This window comes from Ovis aries, chromosome X, assembly GCF_016772045.2.
Source record: "Ovis aries strain OAR_USU_Benz2616 breed Rambouillet chromosome X, ARS-UI_Ramb_v3.0, whole genome shotgun sequence".
NCBI lineage: Eukaryota > Metazoa > Chordata > Mammalia > Artiodactyla > Bovidae > Ovis > Ovis aries.
In genome coordinates this window covers 19,699,782-19,725,428 of record NC_056080.1, presented here as the reverse complement: position 1 = coordinate 19,725,428, position 25,647 = coordinate 19,699,782, and the positions used below count along the sequence as shown (strand labels likewise).

The 25,647-nt window shown below is 39.8% G+C and overlaps 1 protein-coding gene across 8 annotated transcripts in view; it reads right to left on the bottom strand.

The window, feature by feature from the left end:
• Positions 1–24,469, bottom strand: part of CNKSR2 (connector enhancer of kinase suppressor of Ras 2) — a 286,492-nt gene extending 262,023 nt beyond the window's left edge. For all 8 annotated transcript variants that reach the window (XM_027963027.2, XM_027963028.2, XM_027963029.2 and 5 more), the window contains exon 1: positions 23,952–24,469. In XM_027963027.2, the coding sequence (XP_027818828.1) occupies positions 23,952–24,015 (64 nt within the window). In that variant the 5' untranslated portion in view covers positions 24,016–24,469. The remainder of the gene's footprint in view (positions 1–23,951) is intronic.
• Between the last annotated feature and the right edge of the window lie 1,178 nt (positions 24,470–25,647).

Sequence of the window (25,647 nt, the reverse complement as noted above, 5' to 3'; positions counted from 1 at the left end):
AAAGGAAGATTCCAATAAAGCTGTTAGAGAGAAGTGGCTACACACAAGGCAGAAAGAAGCTAATAATAGGAAAAGTTTCCAAGAGAGAGCCAGCCACTTCATACTCCAAATATATTTTAAAATCAGTATAATCTTTGTCTTAGCGTCTTCGTATATGTGAGCTATATACAGCAATTTATTTCTAAATTGGAATACTTAAAAATTCTTTTTCATAAATATCATTTTAAAATATTGTTCAATAATTAATAAACTACTTTTGCCAGTGTAAAAATGTTACTCAGTTTCTACTCAGACTACATGTTGATTGTTGTTCAGAAATCTCTATAAAGCACATTTTCCTTACCCTCATTTTTAGAAAAAGAAACTGAAGGCTTGAGAAATGAGGAGGTGAGTTAAAACACACAATGGAACAGAATTTAAGTTGGACCAAAACTGGAGATTTTCAGTTCCAACTCAGTCCTACAGATAACTTGTACTGTTTTCACTATACAGTGCCTCCTACTAGATATTTTTTCCCTTTGATTATCTTTTTATTCATCTTTGTATACATTTATGACATGTAGAGATGGGGAAAGAGTGAGGTACAAAAGGTGAGTAAGTCTTTTGGTATGCCTACAGGTGATAAAGATGTTTTCAGCAGCCTTAAATCCATCATCTGGCATTTTTATTGGGGAAGGTAGAATATTAAATTCATGGCAGCCTACAAGACAGTAGTTACTATACAATGATTACTCTTAATTAACTTCTGTGAAGAACTCATGTCCATCTGCACTCTGAAAAAGCTTCCAAGTCTTCTTCTTGCCATCTGTATTTCATAAGTCATGAAAATCACACTATTTGCTTCTAACATTCTGTTTTTAATTATTATGAGACTGTATTACCATAATAGCTAGTCATCCTAAATCTATGTACTTCTGTTATGAAAAGTATCATTGGAAAGTTATGAAAACAATTTCAATCTAAATGTTGCTCATCTACCTTGGGACAGATTCTATCCTGTCTATGATACAAGGAGAATCTTGGAAAGCCAACCCATCATTGCCAGTCACATATTCAAAGATAGCTTCAAAGCGTTGATATTTAATTTACATTCTACACAGATTGTTTTTTTTTAAGTTTTCTTAAAATGCAAAACATTGTTACCTTACTAAAACAAAACAATGCAGAAAAAACAAAATAAACTTTCCTTCATTCACGTGAGCATAGTTTAAGAAACACTTTGCACAAAAAAACAAAAGTATTTCACAGATAATATATTAATGTATATCTAGGCTGGTCGTCAGAGCATGAAGTCAGGAAAAGAGAAGAACATTCAGCAGCAAGACAGGGAGACAATTCTCAGATATTCACATCAGCATCAGCAGAACTTCACACTTTCATAGATGTGGATTAATAGCAAAGAATCAAATAAGCTGAAATTGTGATCAATATAACATTTCAATTTATTGTGGCCAGAAAAAAACAAGTTAATGCATCAAATTCCTGGTCAGTTTTACCTACTTATCACCAGACCCTACTCCTTTCAGAAAATTTTCATGCCGGTAAAATAGAAAACAAGGATAATATTAATTTAAAAAAAAGATACAGGAATAAAATGCAAGTGTTAAAGTAGTTCTATTTTGAAATCAAATATAATTTCTCAGAGACGGGACCAAAGGAGGTATTAAGTTACAAACACTCTCATACCCAAAACTCAGCTGCTAAACATACTGTGCTGTGCTTTGCTTAGTTGCTCAGTCATGTCCTACTCTCTGCAATCCCATGGACTATCGCCCACCAGGCTCTTCTGTGCATGTGGATTCACTAGGCAAGAATACCTGAGTGGGTTGTCATGCCCTCCTCCAGGGAATCTTCCCAACCCAGAGATGGAAACCAGGTCTCCCGAATTGCAGGCAGAGTCTACCATCTGAGATACCAGGGAAGCCCACTAAACATAGGAGATGACCCCATAATACAATAAAAATAGTGTTACCTTTAGTGACAAAAAGAAAAACGGTGATTTCCTTGTAGAAAAGCAATGATGAAAGTTTATTTGGTTATATTCAATTTCAGCAAATCTACCCTAGGCAAATATCTTCCCTAAGTAAACATGAATGCATATTTATATACACATTTATATATTTACTTCACTTAGATATTCAGCTTAAAATCAATTATTATAAACCACATTTATTTGCTAAAAATGTTCATGCCTTGTTTAACATTCCTACACAATGTCTGTAGGAAACAGAAACTACAATTAGAAAGTGTTGGGAATCAGGCTTTGTTAACAAGGTTTAGAATAGCACACTCTTCTGTCCAACAGTTTAACTGCAAATCTGTTATAACTGAGGTAAAATACATAAGGAGATGGAGCTAAATTTTGGTGGTTTCCACCCTATTCCATGCACATTCAGTTTCTTTCTCTTAAATACACTTACTCATTAGCAAAACATTAAAAACAAAAGCTCAAGTAAAAGATTAATTTCAGTTGAAGGGAAACCACGTATAACATTCATTCAAAAAATTATTTTTTTCACATGTGAAAGAGCATGCGATTTACACTGGAGCAAAGAGACAGGCAGAGGTTCTTGCAGCCAGGTCAGGGCCAATATTGGCCCTTGGCTGCACTGTGAATATCGTGAGGAGTTTGGGGTTATCACAATGATTGGGTTACTGAATGACCGCTAGATCAATGAATGCACCACTCCCACACCGCAGAACTGCCGTAAACCACACGACTTTTTCCTTACATTTAAAAGAGTTTATTATTAATGCAAAATGGTAAACCAAAGCTTTTTCATATGAGATACTGTTTACATTTTGACATGACCAAATTTCAAAATAAATTTAACTCTAATTTTTAAAAAACTATTTCAGAATAATTTTAGGTCTATAGAAAAGTTGGAAAAATAGTACAGAGTTTCTGCATAGCTCTCACTCATATTCCGCTGGTAAAGAATCCGCCTGCAATGCCAGAGACCTGGCATCAATCCCTGGGTTGGGAAGACCCCCTGGAGAAGGGAAAGGCTACCCACTCCAGTTATCTGGCCTGGAGAATTCATGCCCTGTATAGTCCATGAGGCCAAAAAGACTGGGATACAACTGAGCAACTTTCACTTTAAGGGCTTCCCGGATAGCTCAGTTTGGAAAGAATCCGCCTGCAAAGCAGGAGACCCTGCTTCGATTCCTGGGTCAGGAGGATCCCCTGGAGGAGGAATAGGTTACCCACTCCAGGATTCTTGGGATTCCCTTGTGGCTCAGCAGGTAAAAAATCCACCTGCAATGTGGGAGACCTGGGTTTGATTCCTCAGTTGGGAAGATCCCGTGGAGAAGGGAAAGGCTAACCACTCGACTATTCTGGTCTGGAGAATTCCATGGACTGTACAGTCCATGGGATTGCAAAGAGTTGGACATGACTGAGCAACTTTCACTTCACTTCATTTTATATTCTATTATTAATAGCTCACATTGCTGTCACACATTTCTCACAACTAAGGAAGAGCACTGTTATACCACTATTTATTTATTTATTTATTTATTTTTAGTTTTTTTTTTTATTTTTAAATTTTAAAATCTTTACCACTATTAACTAAACTTCACAATTCATTTACACTGGAGCAAAGAGACAGGCAGAGGTTATTTTATTTCAAATAATTTTTCCCTATCAGGCTGTTTCTGTCCTAGGATCTAAATAATCCTCATGTCTCCTTAGCCTCTTATGGTGTTTTAGTTTCTCACATTTCCTTGTTTCTGATGACTTTGACAGTTCTGAAGGAATACTGGTCAGTCATTTTGTAAAAATGTCCATAGATTTGGATTTGTTCAATGTTTTTCTCCTGGTTACACCTTAATGACCCAGATAACCACAATGGTGTGATCACTCACCTAGAGCCAGACATCCTGGAATGTGAAGTCAAGTGGCCTTAGGAAGCATTACTAGGACCAAAGCTAGTGGAGCTGATGGAATTTGAGCTGAGCTATTTCAAATCCTAACAGATGATGCTGTGAAAGTACTGCACTCAATATGTCAGCAAATTTTGAAAACTTTCAGCAGTGGCCACAGGACTGGAAAAGGTCAGTTTTCATTCCAATCCCAAAGAAAGGCAATGCGAAAGAATGCTCAAACTACTGCACAACTGCACTCATCTCACACACTAGCAAAGTAATGCTCAAAATTCTCCAAGCCAGGCTTCAGCAGTACATGAAGGAGAACTTCCAGATGCTCAAGCTGGATTTAGAAAAGGCAGAGGAACCAGAGATCAAACTGCTAACATCCACTGGATCACTGAAAAAGCTAGAGAGTTCCAGAATAACATCTGCTGCTGCTGCTGCTAAGTCGTTTCAGTCGTGTCCAACTCTGTGCGATCCCATAGACAGCAGCCCACCAGGCTCCCCATCCCTGGGATTCTCCAGGCAAGAACACTGGAGTGGGTTGTCATTTCCTTCTCCAATGCATGAAACTGAAAAGTGAAAGTGCAGTCGCTCAGTCATGTCCAACTCTTAGCGACCCCATGGACTGCAGCCCACCAGGCTCCTCCATCCATGGGATTTTCCAGGCAAGAGTACTAGAGTGGGGTGCCATTGCCTTCTCCAGAAAAACATCTACTTCTGTTTTATTGACTATGCCAAAACCTTTGACTGTGTGGATCACAACAAACTGGAAAATTCTGAAAGACATGGGAATACCAGACTACCTTACTTGCCTCCTAAGAAATCTGTATGCAGGTTAGGAAGCAACAGTTACAACCAGACATGGACCAACAGACTGGTTCAAAATTGGGAAAGCAGTACAACAAGGCTACTTATTGTCACCCTGCTTATTTAACTTATATGCAGAGTACATCATGTGAAATGCCAGCCTGGATGAAAACAAACAGAAATCAAGAATGCTGGGAGAAATATCGATAACCTCAGATATGCAGATATCACCCTTATGGCAGAAAGCAAAGAACTGAAGATCCTCTTGATGAAAGTGAAAGTTTAGAGTGAAAAGTTGGCTTAAAACTCAACATTCCAAAAGGAAGATCATGGCATCCGGTGCCATCACTTCATGGAAAATAGATGGGGAAACAATGGAAACAGTGACAGACTTTATTTTCTTGGGCTACAAAATCACTGCAGATGGCGACTGCAGCCATGAAATTAAAAGACGCTTGCTCCTTGGAAGAAAAGCTATGACCAACCTAGACAGCATATTCAAAAGTGGAGACATTACTTTGTCAACAAAGGTCTGTCTAGTCAAGGCTATGATTTTTCCAGTGGTCACGTATGGATGTGAGAGTTGGACCATAAAGAAAGCTGAGTGGTGAAGAATTGATGCTTTTGAACTGTGGTGTTGGAGAAGACTCTTGAGAGTCCCTTGGACTGCAAGGAGATCCAACCAGTGCATTCTAAAGTAGATCAGTCCTGAGTGTTCTTTGGAAGGAATGATGCTGAAGCTGAAATGCCAATAAACTTTGGCCACCTGATGCAAAGAGCTGACTCATTGGAAAAGACCCTGATGCTGGGAAAGATTGAAGGCAGGAGGAGAAGAGGACATGAGAGGATGAAATGGTTGGATGGCATCACTGACACAATGGACATAAGCTTGAGGAAGCTGCTGGAGTTGGTGATGGACAGGGAGGCCTGGCGTGCTGCTATCCATCGGGTAGCAAAGAGTCAGACATGACTGAGGAACTGAACTGAACTGAGACTGGAATTACGGGTTTTGGGGAAGAAGACCACATTGGTCAGGTGCCATTCTCACCACATCATATCATACGAAAGGTACTTGCGATGAACATCACTTATTACTGATGATGCAAATGGTGATCAGGTGGCGAACGGAGTGTTCACTTGGTTTGTCCACTGAAATTGTACTTTCCCTTCCCACAGTTTAGTCTTCAGAAACAGGTCACCAAGTGAATTCAGGATCAAAAAGTGTGGAGTTATGTGTCACTTCCTTGAGAGGGATGTTTCTACATAAATTATTTGAAATTATCTGTATGGGAGATTTTTTTTCTCTCCTCCCTCATTTCTTTGTTTATCCAGACATTTATTTACATCAGTATAGACTCCTCAATACTTACATTATGTATCGAGTTAAAATTCAAAACTACTTTCACTGCTCAAATTGTTCCAGCTTCAGCCACTGAGAGCTCTTTCAGAAGGGCTTCCAAGTCTTAGACATACTCTTATCATTGTGTTTTTTAAGCACTTCCTTACCTTCTGGCAAAAGATGCTCCACACTCATCTTAAATTTTCCCTCCTCAGCTCTAGAATCTACCATTTCTCCAAAAAGCTGAGGTTCCTTTCAATAAATGTTGAACAGAAAGTATTAGAGTGACATATCAAGTACGTCTATCCTGATACTTCTTCTAATACTTATTCTTATTCCAGTGTTTATCAATTCACCTGCTCTTTCATTTTCTTGTACTTATGGAATGACTTCTGAACTTACTGCTTGCTTAGCCTGAATCTAGGCATTCTTATTATAAACAGGCACACATTGGTTTTTTTCTAGTACAGTCATTAGAAGCACTTATATATAAAAGCCTATCTTATTTTATTTTTTAAAATTGTTTTTAAATTATCCTTAAGGCATTACAGTGAATTTTTCAATAGTGGGAGAGGTAGGTTTTATTATTTATGAATTTTACTTCAAGAGACATTAAATAATGCCTGCCATATAAAGGGATTACTGAATCCAAAAGGATTGATGTAGGAAAAAAATAAGGTAGACTACAATGTGTGAGCTTTATTTGGATCCTGATTTGAGAGGAAAAAAATTGTAAAAATGTTTATGACGTTTATGAAACTAGAAATTTGAACTAGATACTTAATATTAAGAAATGAATTTTGGTGTAATAATAGTGTTGTAGGGGTATGTGTCATATATATATATTTAAGCCCTTATTTTTAGACACACAGTAGCCTTTAATTTTTTGTGATCTTATTACTGGCAAATCAGTAAAAAGAAAAATGTTAGTAGATCCCTAGGTATTATTTTGCTGTATTTATTATTTCTGTGTGTGATGATCGCAATTGTAAAAACAAGTTGACAAAACAGCCTCATTTGAAAAAAGATACCTCAAAATTAGAAACCATGTTGTTTAAACATTAGACATATCTTAAGTTAATGGAGAAGGAGACTCATTGTGTTTCTGTATTTTAAAGTCTATCTTTTACCACTTATCAACACAAATGTCAACTTTTTCAAAGAAAGTGATGAAATTCTCAAAAACATACCCAAACAAAATTAATTTTAATTTGTATGGATTTTCAAAGATAATGAGCACATTAGGAGAGACAAAATGCTTTACAGAATCAAATGGACATTAAGCCGACTTCAAAATTGTTAATAATTACCACAGTTCATAGTTGACATTAATTTTTAAATGTCTATTGTCCTGACTATTGTAGCTTTCATAAAAACTGAGAGACTTCAAATCATTCTTTCCACAATCAAAGGACAATTTAAGTTGTTTTCACTTATTTTAAAACTTCCAGCCTAAAGCAAACTCACCTCAACTCTATTAAAGAGAAATAGAAAATATTATGTTTGTGCTTCTACGCTGGACAAAGTTTAAAGTTTCAAAAATACATGCTAGAACATATATTTTACACACACATGCAAAACCACATGCATCATTTAAAAATATAATGTGGATGCAACTTTAGCTATCATTCAGTTCAGTTCAGTTCAGTCACTCAGCCGGGTCCAACTCTTTGTGACCCCATGAATCACAGCACGCCAGGCCTCCCTGTCCATCACCAACTCCTGGAGTCCACCCAAACCCATGTCCATTGAGTCGGTGATGCCATCCAACCATCTCATCCTCTGTCATCCCCTTCTCCTCCTGCCCTCAATCTTTCCCAGCATCAGGGTCTTTTCCAAGAGGTCAGTTCTTCATATCAGGTGGCCAAAGCATTGGAATTTCAGCTTCAGCATCAGTCCTTCCAATGAATATTCAGGACTGATTTCCTTTAGGATGGACTGGTTGATCTCCTTGCAGTCCAAGGGACTCTCAAGAGTCTTCTCCAACACCACAGTTCAAAAGCATCAATTCTTCGGTGCTCAGTTTTCTTTATAGTTTAACTCTCACATCCATATATGACGACTAGAAAACCCATAGCTTTGACTAGACAGACCTTTGTTGGTAAAGTAATATCTCTGCTTTTTAGTATGCTGTCTAGGTGGGTCATAGCTTTTCTTTCAAGTAGCAAGTGTCTTTTAATTTCATGGCTGCAATCACCATCTGCAGTGATCTTAGAGCCCCCCAAAATAAAGTCTGTCACTATTTCCACTGTCTCACCATCTATTTGCCATGAAGTGATGGGACCAGATGCTATGATCTTAGTTTTCTGAATTTTGCATTTTAAACCAACTTCTTCACTCTCCTCTTTCACTTTCCTCAAGAGGCTCTTTAGTTCTTCTTCACTTTCTCCCATAAAGGTGGTGTCATCTGCATTATCTGAGGTAATGGTACCTATCAGTACCATTGTGTAATACAAGTATTCAACTGATCAAACATCTTTAGCTCAACTTCACCACTCTGTATTTAACAATGATTTCACAATAGAATTTTTGATACATAACTATTACATTTTCTCCAGCATGTAAGTTTTTTTGTGTGATTCACTATATCTGGTGGCTCAGACAGTAAAGAATCTGCCTGCAATGAAGGAGACCAGCCAGGGTTTGATCCCTGGGTCGGGAAGATCCCTTGGAGGAGGAAATGGCAACCCACTCTAGTATTCTGGCCTGGAGAATTCCATGAACAGAGGAGCCTGGCAGGCTACATACACTCCAGGGGGTTGCAAAGAGTCAGACACAACTGAGCACAGGAAACCAAAAAATTCATGTCACTCAATTTATTGCAATATTCACTGTATTCCTATGATCTAGAACCAAACCCACATTATCTCCAAGGTATGTCTGTATTTGTAGTAAAATGTAACACTCCTTAGGAACATCTATTACAGGCACCATTACTTCCGGGGGAGGGGTGGTTTTTTTCTTTAATTTATAACAGCATATTAAATATACTTAAAAAATACTCTAGATGTTTATCCATACTCACTGAAAGTATAAGTAAAAGTCACTCATTCATTTCCTACTCTTTGCAACCCCATGGACTATACAGTCTCTGGAATTCTCCAGGCCAGAATACTGGAGTGGATGGCCTTTCCCTTCTCCAGGGGATTGAACCCAGGTCTCCCACATCGCAGGCAGATTCTTTACCAGCTGAGCCACAAGGGAAGCCCTAATATAAGGAAAATTTATTATTATTATTTGTTATTAAAGTATAGTCGATTTACAATGCTATATTAATTTCAGGTGTACAACATAGTGATTCAGTATTTTTACAGATTATATTACATTTAGAGGAATGATAAAATAATGGCTATATTCTGTCATATATTATATCCTTGTAGCTTATTTTATCTCATACATCCTATCCCTATCAGTCCTCCCTCTGACTCCTCTCCCCACTGGTAACCCACTAGTTTGGTCTATGTATCTGAGTTTGTTCCTGCTTTTGTTATATTCATTCATTTTATTTTTTAAATTCCATACATTAAGTGAAAACATGCACTTTCAAGTGACTCTTTCTCTGTCTGACTTACTTTATTAAGCACAATACCCTCTAGATCCATTCATATTGCTGCAAATGGCAAAATTTCATTCCTTTTTATGGCCAAGTAATATTCCATCGTGTGTGCATATGTGTGTGTATACTGCAACTTCTTTATCCACTCACCTGTTGATGGACACATAGTTGCTTCCACATCTTGGCTATTGTGAATAATGCTGTTATGAATGCTGGGGTACACATATCTTTCTAATTAGTATTTTCATTTCTTTCAGATATATATCCAAGAGTAAAATTGCTGGGTCATATAATAGTTCTATCAATTTAATTTTTGAGGAATCTTCATATTGTTTTACACAGTGCTGTGCCAATTTACATTCCTACCAAGATTGATATAGGATTCCCCTTTCCCCACATCCTCGCTAATATTTATTATTTGTGGTAATTTTGATAACAGCCATTTTAAAAGGTATAAGGTGATAAATCATTGAGGTTTTGATTTGCATTTCCCTGATGCTTAGTGATGTTGAGCATCCTTTTTCATGAGGTACCATGCACTTTCATTAGCAATTCTTTCAGAATAAAACATCTCAGCACTGAGTTGTTAATCAAAGTGTTGAAAGTGTTAGTTGCTCAGTTGTGTCTGACTCTTTGTGGCCTTATGGACTGTAGCCTGCCTGGCTCCACTGGCCATGCAATTCTCTAGGCAAGAATACTGGAGTGGGTTGCCATTTCCTTCTCCAGGGCTGGTAATAGTAGTATCCTAAAGCAGATCTTTAGCCTAGGTCGCTTCCCTCATAGCTCAGTCGGTAAAGAATCTGCCTGCAATGCAGGAGACCTGGGTTTGATTCCTGGGTCAGGAAGATCCCCTGGAGAAGGAAATGGCAATCCACTTCAGTGTTCTTGCCTGGAAAATCCCATGGACAGAGGGGCTACCAAACAAACGATACACACACACTCCTACAGAGGTCAAGAGAACTCAATAACCACAGCCCACCTTATCACACACTAAAGAAAGTAGGTCTGATGGAGAGGACATCCACCTGTTTGCAAGGATTCCCAGGATTCCTCTCATGTCACATCTACCTCTGGTAGAAAGGGAAGGTAAACATATTGTGTTTCAGAACCAGTTAGGAATTCATTCAAACTCTGCTTCTTGCACTTAATGTTTATTCATTCTTCAAAATATTTATTGAACACTTGCTGGATAAACATTTGGATATATAGGGAAAAGTGACTAAGCTTCTAAAAAAAAGTTTCTTCATCTGTAAAACAGGGATAATTCCAACCTTTCAGGGTTAGGTTAAGCATAAGATGATGCAGGAAAAGCACCTAGCACAGGACATGGTATATAGCACACAGTCAATAAATATTATCTATAAACAGTTCTGCCTCTGAAGATTACCAACAGAATTAAACTTCCACCTTAATTTAAAAAAACTGACATTTATCATGCACCCACTATATACTAGGCATTGTTTTAAGCATACCACAACCCTATGAGGTGCATAATGTTTTCACCCCTATTTAACAAAAATGAGAAAATCTGGCAAGTTACGTAAACTCTCCCTCACTAAGATCACATAGCTAGGAAGTAATGGAGCCTCAATATAACTAAGCCAGGCATCTGATTTCAAAGTACTCTTTATTATATATACTAAGTTATGCCAATTTTTAAAAGGTAGAAAATTCAGGCAACTTTAAAAAAGATAAAACAAAAACGATAATTATGTATAAACTTGAACTCTGTTCTTCATTCACGAAAGTATAAGTCCAATCCTGCTGCTACTGCTAAGTCACTTCCATCATGTCCAACTCTGTGTGACCCCACAGACGGCAGCCCACCAGGCTCCGCCGTCCCTGGGATCCTCCAGGCAAGAACACTGGAGTGGGTTGCCATTTCCTTCTCCAATGCATGAAAGTGAAAAGTGAAAGTGAAGTTGCTCAGTCGTGTCTGACTCTTAGCGACCCCATGGACTGCAGCCTACCAGGCTCCTCTGTCCATGGGATTTTCCAGGCAAGAGTATTGGAGTGGGGTGCCATTGCCTTTTCTGAATCCAGTAGGCAGAAAAAAGGGTTAATGTTCAACCTAATTATAGCTACACATCTTTTTTTTTAATTAATTAATTTATTTTAATTGGAGGCTAATTACTTTACAATATTGTAGTGGTTTCTGCCATACATTGACATGAATCAGCCATGGGTGTACATGTGCCCCCCATCCTGAATCCCCCACTCCACCTCCCTCTCCATCCCATCCCTCAGGGTCATCCCAGTGCACCAGCCCTGAGCACCCTCTCTCATGCATCAAACCTGGACTGGCAATCTATTTCACATATGGTAATACACATATTTCAATTCTATTCTCTCAAATCATCCCACCCTCGCCTTCTCCCACAGAGTCCAAAAGTCTGTTCTTTACATCTGTGTCTCTTTTGCTGTCTTGCATATGGGGTCATTGTTACCATCTTCCTAAATTCCATATATATGCATTAATATACTGTATTGGTGCTTTTCTTTCTCACTTACTTCACTCTGTATAATAGGCTCCAGTTTCATCCACCTCATTCTTTTCAATAGCTGAGTAATATTCCATTGTGTATATGTACCACAGCTTTCTTATCCATTTGTCTGCCAATGGACATCTAGGTTTCTTCCATGTCCTAGCTATTGACAGCTGCACATCTTTGTTGAGCTGCTTAACTTTTCTGTAACTTACGAGGGAAAAGGGTGTTAACAACTGTCCTTTATTTCACTTTTCAGTATTACTACTACTAATAGATGTGAAATACATGAGACTTTCCTAACACGTGCCAATGAGGGGAAGAACCAAGCTGTACTACAGGATGTTTGCAAAAATATACCAAAAAAGTAAAAAACCATGATTCCAACCAATCATGCTAAATTCTAACTAAAAATATAACTCATTCCTAGCTTGAATATTTTCAGTATAGAAACGGCTCCTGGCAAAGTATGATACTTGAAAATACCGCATCCTCTAAGGTCAAACAATTTCTTTCCAATCTTGATTACATTATTAGATTGATCAGCAAGCCCTTTCTTCACAGGTCAAAAGTAAAGTTCAGTGGGAACCCACTCAAATTGATCACAAACATCAAATAAATGGAATCTGAGTTAAGTTTTTATCATAAATAGACTTAAAACATTATATCCAGGGACAGATTAGAAAGACAAATTCAATTCAGTTACTCAGTTGTGTCCAACTCTTTAAGACCCCATGGACTGCAGCACGCCAGGCTTCCCTGTCCATTACCAACTTCCAGAGCTTGCTCAAACTCACGTCTCATCAAGTGGGTGATGCCATCCAGTCATCTCATCCTCTGGCATACCCTTCTCCTCCTGCCTTCAATCTTTCCCAGGATCAGGGTCTTTTCCAATGAAGAGTCAGTTCTTCGCATCAGTTGGCCAAAGTATTGGAGTTTCAGCTTCAACATCAGTCCTTCAATGAATATTCGTGACTGATTTCCTTTAGGATTGACTGGTTGGATCTCCTTGCTATCCAAGGGACTCTCAAGAGTCTTCTCCAGTACCACAGTTGAAAAGCATCAATTCTTCAGTTTTCAGCTTTCTCTATAGTCCAACTCTCACATCCATACATGATGACTGGAAAAATCATAGCTTTGACTAGATGGACCTTTGTTGGCAAAGTAATGTCTCTGCTTTTCAATATGCTGTCTAAGCTGGTCATAGCTTTTCTTCCAAGGAGCAAGCTTGGAGAAGAAGCAAGCTTCCAAGGAACAAGCTTGGAAGAAGTTTCTTGCAAGGAGCAACCAAAGAGAAAGACAAATTATCTAGCTTTAAATATTCCACAGAAATAAGCTTCTCTCTGCTTTGACAAACCAACATCCCAATGAAAGCCTCTAGAAGGGAGTAGCCTTCTAGATAAGGAAAGCTGCCATTAATTTAATGCAAAGCTGGTGCCAACAGAGACTGTCGCAAAACTCACAATAACACCAATACAGAGGGAAATGGGGAAGAAGCACCTAGCCTTGCCATCCATGTGTTGGCTTCCACCAAACTGAACTTGGTTTTTCCATATAGGCTCGGGAAAGCAGGGAGGAAAACTAGAAACTGGACTGTAATGTCTATTTTGAGCACCAGCAATTCTGCAACACTTTCTCTTGTTTTATATATTTTAAAAGCTTAGTAGCTTGTTTGCATAGTCAAAATATAAGTGAATTACACAAAATTAAAATATGAATTTTCTGCTCAGTCAAGTGGAAAAAAACCCACAAGTCCCCAGAACTATCAAACATTTTGAAAATAATACGGATAGTTGGGGGAAAATGTATATGAAATAAACTCCCACATACACATATAAAACATACCAAAATTATAATGAGAATTCACCTAACGTTGAAATTACTCATTCAGCATAATTATTTAAAACCAGTTTTTAAAAGGTTTTTAATTAATAAATTTAGTACATGTCTAAGACCACCTGACCTGCCTCTTGAGAAACCTGTATGCAGGTCAGGAAGCAATAGTCAGAACTGGGCATGGAACAACAGACTGGTTCCAAATAGGAAAAGGAGTACATCAAGGCTGTATACTGTCACCCTGCTTATTTAACTTATATGCAGAGTACATCATGAGAAAAGCTGGACTGGAAGAAACACAAGCTGGAATCAAGATTGCCGGGAGAATTATCAATAACCTCTGATATGCAGATGACACCACCCTTATGGCAGAAAGTGAAGAGGAGCTAAAAAGCCTCTTGATGAAAGTTAAAGAGGAGAGTGAAAAAGTTGGCTTAAAGCTCAACACTCAGAAAACGAAGATCATGGCATCCGGTCCTATCATTTCATGGCAAATAGATGGGGAAACAGTGGAAACAGTGTCAGATTTTACTTTGGGGGGCTCCAAAATCACTGCAGATGGTGATTGCAGCCATGAAATTAAAAGACGCTTACTCCTTGGAAGGAAAGTTATGACCAACCTAGACAGCATATTAATAAGCAGAGACATTATTTGGCCAACAAAGGTCCGTCTAGTCCAGGCTATGGTTTTCCAGTTGCCATGTATGGATGTGAGAGTTGGACTATAAAGAAAGCTGAGCACCAAAGAATTGATGCTTTTGAACTGTGATGTTGGAGAAGACTCTTGAGAGTCCCTTGGACTGCAAGGAGATCCAACCAGTCCATTCTGAAGGAAATCAGTTCTGAGTATTCATTGGAAGGACTGATGCTGAAACTCCAATACTTTGGCCACCTCATGCAAAGAGTTGACTCATTGGGAAAGACCCTGATGCTTGGAGGGATTTTGGCAGGAGGAGAAGGGGACAACAGAGGATGAGATGGCTGGATGGCATCACCGACTCGATAGACATGAGTTTGGGTGAACTCCAGGAGTTGGTGATGGACAGAGAGGCCTGGCATGCTGCAATTCATGGGGTCGCAAAGAGTCAGACATGACTGAGCGACCAAACTGAACTGAACATCTTGCTAAAAAACAGATTCTTTGGTTATCTTTGGTAAACAAGTTGGAAAAAAGTAAAATTCAGTCTGCCTTCTATTGATTTTTTGTAGATATTACTTCAGAAACGATGTTCCTAGCCCATTTTAAAAATAGCAGATATAGCTAAAACAATATAAGTAGTTCAAACACACAAAAGGATACTGGTTAACACTTTAAAAGCAAGTAACAAATTTTCCTCTTCTCTATCATCTTATTAGAAGATGATCCAACCTACCTAATAAGACTAATTTCCAAGAACATTAACATTATATAAATAGAAAACAGACAAGTATATTACATTTGATATTGATTATGCAACAATGTTTTTACTGTGGCAAACTAGGATACATTAATGTCATTGTGAGTTTTGGTTTATTTAATAAATCTTGGTTTTTAAAACAATTTTATGTTGTGACTAATTATTCAACAGATGAATGCAGAAAACTAAAACAGCAGTTATTGTACTTTAGTAACATTTAAAATTCAATGAATTTATGCAAATACCCACAACACTTTCTTTCCTGAAATTGCAAGAGTAAGATTAAGATAATGAAAACTATTACAATTAATGATTGTAATTTAAATTGAAATTGAACAAGAAATTAAATACATCTTTCAAGTTAAAAAAAATTCTAGCCTGTTTAATGGTTATTTGTAATTCAAATCAGGGCACAATTGCAATCCTTGCTTTTCAGTACTAACTAGGACATTGAAGCCTGAAGGTGTTGTTTTATTAAGAGTTAACAGGCAAAGTTATGTTAAAGTTTTAAAAATTTCACTTATTCTGACTTATGCTTTAACAATTCTAAATCTGGGTGGAGGGACACATTTCATTAGAAAAATCTCTGTAACTTGCCTACTAGTGATTATCCAGTAGCATGTAATTCACAAAGTCCACGAGGCACTTGTATTCAACAAGTAATGCTTTACAGTAACTTCCTACATAGATTCTTAATGAACACTCTTCAAAAAAAATTAGTCCAAATAAATTTATATTTGGCTTGCTGCTAAGTCACTTCAGTCGTGTCCGACTCTGTGCGACCCCATAGACGGAAGCCCACCAGGCTCCCCCGTCCCTGGGACTCTCCAGGCAAGAACACTGGAGTGGGTTGCCATTTCCTTCTCCAATGCATGAAAGTGAAAAATGAAAGTGAAGCCACTCAGTCATATCCAACTCCCAGCGACCCCATGGACTACAGCCTACCAGGCTCCTCTGTCCATGGGATTTTCCAGGCAAGAGTACTAAAATTCATTTTTCAAAATCAAAGTGAGAGATGAAAAAATATAGAGAAATGCTAAACTTAAGATGCAAATATAAATATCTTAATTTTATTCCTATTAATAAAAATGTAAATTCAATATTAAATATAATAGAGAAGATAACGGTTTCCATTAAGCTAAAGGGCTTTTTTTCATTTTATCCTCCAAATTAACAAATAAAGGGCATTTTCTTCTCACAACAGAAAAATAAATTTTAATTTCTTATATGAACTTTTTAAAAAAATTTTAAGAGGACAAATTTAAGGCATTTTTTTTCAATTTCATTCTATCAACATTCCAAAATATATAGTTCCTTTAGAAACACCAAAATGAAGAAACAATTAGAAAATTTGTATGAAAGAAAAAAAATGCTTAAGAAAAGGGGTATGTTTTCATTTTTTAAGCAGAAATTTGCCTACTGTGTTGGCCTATTAAATGATTATCAGTAAATAATATTTAGAGCATAAAGACAGAAGTGTTACAGATTCACTGAAATTATTAATTCTTAACAAAATAAATCTAAATATGATTTGGAACACTGAATTGACCAGACAGCAACACAACTATGAAAAATAGACAAAGCAACTCTATTTCCACTGTATTCTGGCACACAGTATACACTTTGTCTCTGAAGTATCCATTAGAGCGTTGTATTAATAAGAGCCTTTACGTCAAATGCCATTTAGGAAAGCAGATTTGCCCACAGACCAGTAATCTGTGAATAAATTTATTTATTCGTTTACTCAGCAAATATTTCCTGAGTGCCTACTTTTCACCAGATATTTTCTTATGCATTATAATGCAAAAAGATGGGTTCCCTGCCCTCAGCAAATAACCACACAAATCAAGGTAAAAATGGCAAATGGAACAAAGAAGATATACAAGGCAATAAGATAACATGTAACTGAGGATCTGGTGTGATCTGGGGATTCAGGAAGGCTTTTCTAAGGTAGAGGATGGGAGGCCTGAGATCTGAAAGATGAGCAGGACTGAACTGGGTGAAGAAAAAGTGCAAAGGCTCAAGGGCAGGGTAAACAGAACTGAAAGAAGGCCAGTGGAGCTGGCTGTTTACCAGCTAGCTGGTGCTAGCAATGAGGTTTACCGCATAGGCAACAGCCAAACTTTCAAGGGTCTTATAGGCCATTTTTAAGGACCTTTTCCTCAAAACAGTGAGAAATCATTAAATTTTTTAAATTGAGGGGGGTGAGTGAGAAGTGAAAGGGTAGGATCAGAAGAGAATCATTCTTAAGTTCATTCTGACTACAGTTTTATGAATACAACAAAGATGCTATAATTATCATGACCTTGACTGAAATTTTATTTTGACCCTTGAAATAGGAGAGAAAGAAGCAGAGTACATAAATTTTAAGTTTTCTAAACCCAACCACCACTTCCCAAACTTTTCCACTGATGTATCCATAATTGCTAAATGGAGTACACTCATAACCCTGGGAGGTCTGGGAAATGCAGCTTTAAACAGCCTGCTGCCAAGCTTAAGATTCCTGTTAAGATTCCTGTTAAGCCTCTGGTCTCATCTTTAAAATCCTGCCAATTTTGCTTTCTATAGCATGAATATAATATCTGTTTGTTTTAATGTAAAAATAATGTTCTAAAATACTTAGCAAAAATCAACTCTTTGGCTTCTTTTGATCATTTGGCTTCCACAATCACAGAAATGTACCATTTGGGGGAGCACAGGCCTACGCTATGTATGAAAACTTAATTCACTCACTGAATGCTAAGACTACACTGGCTGTTCTTCAGCCAGACACTAAACTATGACAAACTTATAAAACTTATAAAACATAAACAAAAGATTCCATTATTTTTTTCCAAGTTACTTACCCTCCCTCGCCCCCACCTTTAAATCAGTACAGATGATCCATCCTTCTAGGACTCTTTGTAGAAGTTAATACTTCAGTTTTCACAATAAACCTTACATGTGAAGGAAGTCACAGAGAAAGCTAAAAGTAGTCCTAATCAGAGGTCACGCTGCTATAAATGAAAATGATAGTTTATCATTGTTTTAAGAACAATGTCAACATTTAAAAGCCTATCTTCATTCTTCATGTAAGAATTTGGATCAGTAAATTTCTAAATATTCAACAACATAATGTTAATGATGTAATTAATCTTCAAAATAACTCATTTTAACATTATTTCCAAATTATTCCTGAGAAACAGATTTGAAACAGCTGTACCAATTCAATACACATTCTTTGTGGGCTTATTTTTGGCAGCCAAAGTTTTATAATGTGGTATTTATTTAAACTCAGGACACGATGAGAGTTTTATTGTCTTTGTGAAATGCAGATTTGTTCTTGTACTTTTGTGCCACCTACTCATGCTCCTCCCTCACTTTCCCTCTACTGCCCACCTTTCTCCTTCAACCAGACAAACCCAGACACAACCCCTCTGGTTAATCACCCTGTCTCAACTCTACAGCCTTCTGATGCGCTTCTACATTTAGAATACATCCCTCTTAGAATATACCTTAATTAAATAAACTGCTTAAACCCCAGCGAAAACCCCAGCTACCTCATGGCTTCTTTCCTGACTTACTAAAATCATCGTCTTCTCTTTCCACTTGTGCTTGTATACACATTCAAACTCTTAAAATTTACCCAATGTACTAATTGGGACCTATCTCTGTCTTGGCAAAGAATTGTCAATGTCACTGCCATCCCTTACAGAGACTAATTTCTTCAAAGCAGGGAATTATTTAAATCCATCCATTAAAGAAGCTTCCATGCTGAAATACTGAGTAAATAATATGTAAGGACTAGAATATATCTACATAAATATACTATTTTTCCTACTGTGCACTAGGAGTGTTACCTTAAGGAGCGAATGTTAATGACACTATAAATAAAATGTTTCTTGTGAACTCAACTCTATATATCAAAAAGGTAAATTTCCTCTTTGTATAAAATGACAAGAATTTCTGTTCCAAAAATGCCAAATCCAAAGCAGGTAACTGTTGGTTACTACCTAGTCACATTGCAATTGGGGAAAAAAATTAATTTTTCAAATAGAGGTGATAGCACCAGTTTGGTCATTTAACATATTTTTTCCCCTTATGGTGTATACTTTTCAAATTCCTGCCAGAAAATTATTTCTGATCTCTCTCTCAAGACAGTTAACTCAAAATTTTGACATTTTCCTGATTAAGATAAATTTCAACTTCAGGTCTCATCCTATGAGGGGGGAAAGAAATTACTAAAGAGCATTCTACCTGTCGAAACTGCTTTCTGTTACCAGGCACATTTTCCTTTAGAGCATTTACACTCTTATACTAAATAGAGCTTATTTTAATCACTGCATTTTCCTCTTTTTTAGAGCTGTATACAAAACATTGGCTTTATCTATTTTTTAAGACCTAAAATAATGTATTTCATTTTCTATCCTCAAGAAGGCTGAGTCATCAGACAGAAATTAGAAGTCAGTGAATGCTTCTTAAAGAAAACGGTTTATAGTAAACAGGAAAGACCAGAGCAGTTAATTGTGGGATGGTTTAAGAGACTATCTTAAAAATATAGACTATTTTAGGAATCACAATGACACAAGAGTGGATGAAACTAAGTCACAGAGACCGTAAGAGAAGATCAGCAAAGTGGGGCCTGTTGGTTGACTCTGAAAACAATAATCCATTTTATTTGATCCAGAAAAGGATTAAAGATCACTGGAAAAATGTCATAAAGGGAGCTGGTCCAGGAAAATAACTTTATCTTAGTCATACGGATATTATGAAAGAATTTCAAAAGTCAGAAAAGGTGTGATAAAAAAACTGGAATCATTGGGTGTGACATGGATAAGGAAAATGAGTAATAAAACTAGTAATAGGGGTCCTAACTTGTTCATGGGTTTTTGTTATATTTCAGAGGGCAAAAAAAGTAGACTCAAGCAACTGCAGATTATGAAATATTTCCAGGCACTGCAAGTGAACAGACAGGAGCTAAGAAACAATGTACTTTAGAGTAATAGACTGAGCAAAAATTAGAAACAGTTACTGTACTGACCTACTTTTGTACCTTTTTCCAATAACTGCTTTGTTTTTATTTACTGTAAAAAAGGATTTGGTTTTAAAATTTTGTCAAAATTACAAGAGGACTGAATGCAATTTCCAACTGAAAAAGGTTACTTTCAAACACTGAGTATTTGATTTTCTCAAAAAATATATATATATATTTTAGAGACAACAAAAGCATTTTTATTGCCATACTTATCACAAATCCCCTACATAATTTATTTCCCCCCTGTGGATGTACATTTATTTATTTATTTATACTTTATTTTGCTTTATAATACTGTATTGAGAGATGATATGGGGTGGGAGGTGGGAGGTGGGTTCAGGATTGGGAACTCATGAATACCCGTGGCTGATTCATGTCAAAAAATATTTTTATAAAATTCATTTTTTAAAATTAATTTTGAAGGCTATGAGACATTTCCAGATTGTGTGAAGTACTATCAGGATAATATGGGACATAAATGCTTATTTTACTGACTCATGAGGAGTTCATATATTTACTGGAACTAACACTGACACTGTCTCATACCAAATTTTTATTGTCAGCGAAAATGCAATGAGTATTGGATTTTACAAATAGTGAAGTTGGGAGTGAGCAAAAAACATGGAAGTTATTTCCTCATAGCACTCAATTAACATAGATTAATACTTAGGTGTCCTGAAATATATTTTAATAAAAAGAAATAAATCAAAGTGAATTGCAATATATATATATATGGTCCTTCATAATTAAACTTGAATATATTCTATCAAAGCTTAATAATCTTGTCAGCCAGGAGTTTTTCCTTTCATTTCCCGCTCTGCTGACTGAGTTTCTATAGCACTTCTATAATTGTCTGGAAGCATTAAATACATGGTCATGCTATTTTTATATGCTTAGCGGTTCATTTCCTGTTTAGTGAAGAAAAAAAAATAGCCTAGAAAGAACATAAAGCATATACCTTACTAAAGAGAGTTATAACTATCTACAATTGTGACCAGGTGAAACCGTATGTTATATATATGCTTTAAATGTTAAGGATGATGAAACTGTCACATTAGGAGCATGTTTTTAAAGAACTCCTACAATGCTACAGTTGTTTGAAAGTCCTATTCATGCTTTGGTACTGCCTATATAACACTACATACAACACTAAATGAGGTTTAGCCATTCCAAAGCTACAGCTTGAATTGAGTTTTAAACATTAGTGCATCTGAAGAAAGGGTGAAAAGTATTTTTAAAGTGTATTTTATAAAGTTTATTTGGGGAAAAGAGTGGGAGGGATTAATTAAGGCAACAGTGTAAGTTACCTTAATTAATTAGAGGATATGTTCCTTTCATCCAACTACTTTTTTAAACCTTATTTTCCAATAGTATTTGCAATCAAATTTATATGAAGATTATGGGAATTTCAGCAGTAAGCAGTTTGGGACTTGAAATATACAGATACATCAGTGATTCTCTTCCGCTTTAATGTATACAAAGACACATGAATTCTGGTTTTTCAAATAGTGCTAAAATGTGTCACCAACAGGTAGGAAAATAAATTATTCAACTTAAATATAACAATCACTTAAAATCATAGCAATTGATGTTAGTTCAACCTCAAAGAAGCTGCATTTTAGGCTGGAGAGATTTTTAAAGGACTAGTGTACTGAGAAACTAATGATGTGTGTCAGAATATGTACATCATATGTTCTGTATGCTTCAGCGGACCTAAAGTGTAGAGAGAGGGGAAACCTCAGAAATGTACTGGGAAGGTGGGAGGTGAAGAAGATGGAGTATGCAGCACTCACTACAAGCATCATGGGAATTTGTGAGAGGTAGTCTCTGAAGGTAATCTGACTCCCATGGAGCCAAGAGAGCTTTTCTTTGAGTACTTCAGTAACAAGACTGAAACTAAAGTAATCTTACAGGCAAATTCAAAGCAAGGATTTTAATTAAGCATTCTTGCTTCTTGCATGTACTCTGGCTCTTTCTTCCATGACTGAGAAACAGAGAAGACAGATGTTTGTCTGCATCTGACACTCCAAAGGGTGTTAAAATTGATGGGAATCTAGGAGAGTGGAATTTCAATAGCAAATATGAAAAGAGAAGAAGCTGCAGGAAAAAAAAAAAAATGAGCCACTGCAGGACTTTGTCTTAGTCATGGCACCCATAGCACCTTAGCACAATTCACCGAACACAGGGGGGCAGTCGATAAATAATAAATTCGATTTAAGTCAATACACTCATTTGTACTGTGCTTTGCAGTTACAAAGCACTTTCCACACATTAGAAAAGAAAAACGAAGTAAATGAAGAATAAAGGAGCAAGTAAGGGCATAAAAGGAAAGCAAATTGGTAAAGGAAAATCCACAAGAACAAGAGGCGGAAAAGGCTCAGGGAAAAAAGAAAAAAAAATCGAGTTTTCCCCTGTCGTTCTCTATCCCTTCCAATCACCCTACCTTTCGTTCTAAAGTACCTGAAGCTTACAAAGTCTGAGTGCTAAGCAAGCCCTAAGAAGGGGCTCCCCCATCTTCGGAACCGGCATTTTCAAATGATAAGCCTTGGTCCCTGACTAATCTACCCAGAGCTTGTGCCTAAGAATAACCACAGGCAAAGCTCTAACATCTCCCAAGTGTAGCGAGGAATCCTTTTTTTTCCATCCCATCCATCCCCCGTCAGCATTCCCCAAATCTTAGGAATCTTGAGGATGGGAGGGGGTGCAGTGGTCGTGAGGAGGGGGTCCTCTACAGGCCCCTTAACTCAGACAACAGAGGGAGATAGTGAGGCAGGAAAGACCAGGGACTAGAGAAAAAGCCCACGTTTGAGATTAGGAAGGCGAATAAATTAAGTATGGTTATTAGAAATTGCAGGGGGGAAAAGGGGAGCGCCTTCAAGATGGAAGAAATGAGGGGGCACCTGAATGTGCATCATCTTACACCTGGGTCGAGCCCCAAGTAAAAAGCCTTAAGATGCAAAGCCTCAAGCGGTCAGAAGAGGAGGCAGAGGATGCGGGGTGAGGGTGGAGGGGGATGCACAGGAGGGAGCCACAGACACCAGCGAAGATGCTGTCCCGGGGGAAGCATGTTTTCCTCTCCTCCAAAGTAGCGCATCCCTCGAGCATCCTCAGCCCAACCTGGGAAGAGGGTGAGCTCCCCGGATCCAAACCCCTGCGGCCGAGTCCTGACCCCATTATGTGGGCTTAAAAGTTGCCGGGAGAGTTGGCGCAAGAAAAGGCAGTTGGCAGGGGCGGCCGCCAAGGGGGTGTCAGGATCCCCAGGAACAAAGAAGCCGGAGGAAGGGGCGACAGTCCCTGGGGCCTCCTCCCTGAGGGGGAAAACCAGGGTCGCTACATCCTCCCGGCCTGAGGGTAGCCAGGAGGCGGAAAGACAGGGATTCCGCCGCCGGGCTTCCAGCTTCCCATCGGGTTGCGCCGGCCACCCCCACGCTCTCCGCGCCCCTCTCCAGCTGGGAAGCCACTGACTGGAGACAATAGGAGACCGGGATCCCGAGCCCCCATCAGTCCCGGCGGTCCCCGGCCGCCCTCGGCGCCCCAAGATCAGCCCCAATGGCGGGCTCGGCCGCGGCGGGCGACCCTTCCCTCCCGCGCGCCGGGACCCCGCGCCCCAGGGCCGCCTCGCCGTCCGCACAGCGGGCATTACCTTTCATCCAGTCCACGACTTGACTCGGAGACCATTTGCTCACCGGTTCCATGATCAGAGCCATGGGCACGGGGTCGGTTCCGCGCGGGGCGCGGAGCTCAGACACAAAACGAACTCAGCAGCCTGAGCCGCCCTCAGGTGGGGTCCCTCGCTGGTCGCTGCCTCGCTGGACGGGCGGCGCGGAGAAGGCGGCTTTTGTGTATGGAGTCTCGCGGCTGCAATGTCTCGCAGGAAACGGCGGGCAGCAGCGGTGGGAGAGGCGACGGGGAGGGAAAGGCGCCGGGGTCGCGGCTCCGCGCCGGCTCTGCTCGCTCCCCGCTGAGGTGGCGGCTGCAGCCGCGGCTCGGCCACTCCGCTCGGGTCTCGGTCCCTTCGGGGCTTCAGTTCATGGCTTGCAGTGCCGAGGGTCGCGCCGCTAAGGCAAGGAGCCGCCGCCGCACTCCCGAAGCCAACTTGCCCGTTCGCCTCGTGCGCGGGAGTGAAGCCCCGGGCACGACCAGCTACCCGGCGGAAATGACGAGGGGCCTCCTGCCACCCAAAATATCTCTCCGCAGCCCTCGGGTGCGGGGCGCGCGCGCCACGAGCCCCCCGCCCGCTCGCTGCCGCGCGGTCCCGCCCCCGGGGCCGACGGCAGGAGCGCGATGCGCGTGCGCGTGCGCGCCCGCACGAGGCCCGATCCCGGGGTCTGCCTGTCAGTCAGGCAGGTGCGGGCGGCTTCCAGCGTCGCGTTCCCGCCCTGCGGGCAGCCCCGGGACGGAGGCGGACGAGGAGCGCGTGCGCGGCGGCAGTGGCGGCGGCGGCGGCCTTGGGTCGGTCGGTCAGTCAGTCAGTCAGGTGCCGGGGCGGCGGGAGCGCGGCTCTGAAGGGCCTCTGGGCGGACGCGGCGGCGGTGGCGGGACGCCCTGCCCACCAGTTGAGCGCCCACTGCTGAGGCGGCTGAGGAGGTACCTGTGGCCCCGCCGCCGAGGGGAGGGGATGCCGCTGAGCGCGGGGGTTAGAGCGGGAGCCCGGGCTTTCCTCGCTCCCGCCCTCCCGCTGCTGAGTGGGCTCCCGAGGTGATTCCCGAGCCCCGCGCACGCCCGCGGAGACGGAGGCGTGGAGTGCCGCGGACCGGGACCGGGCCCCGCCGGCCAGAGACGCAGCGATGACGAGGCAGGAGGGCCGGTGCTCGGGACCGTCCCCGGTGCTGCACCGGCCGCGGAAATCAGGCGCCCAGCCTGCAGCCTGCGAGCGCCGGCCGCGGCGATTCCGAGGGAGGTTCGGCCCCACGTGCCTTTTGAAGGGCTCGGTATGGGGTTTTCGGCCAACTCCACCGAGGCTCAGAGCGCCCAGTGCCCATTTTAGGGGATGTCCTTTTGTTTAAAGATATTCTTGTGTAAGAGCTGAAGGGTAACACTGGGCTTGCAAATGAGTGACAAAGTGTGGAAAACGATTCTTCAAAACTCCCATTCTTCAGAAACGTTACGCAGGCTCCTGTGCAATCCTTAGTAAAAAGCTTGCCTAGTGAGGCTCGATTTAAACGACAAATGATTCATCCTAGAATGTTTGGACACAAGCAGTCTGCCACCATTGTAGATGTTTTATCTTTGTCATTCTTAAATAGCTTCACTGAGTAAAAGAGAAACTCATTTTACTTGTATAACCTTTTCAGTTTTACTTGTATAACCGTTTCAGTAACGGCAGTAGGTTTTGCCAG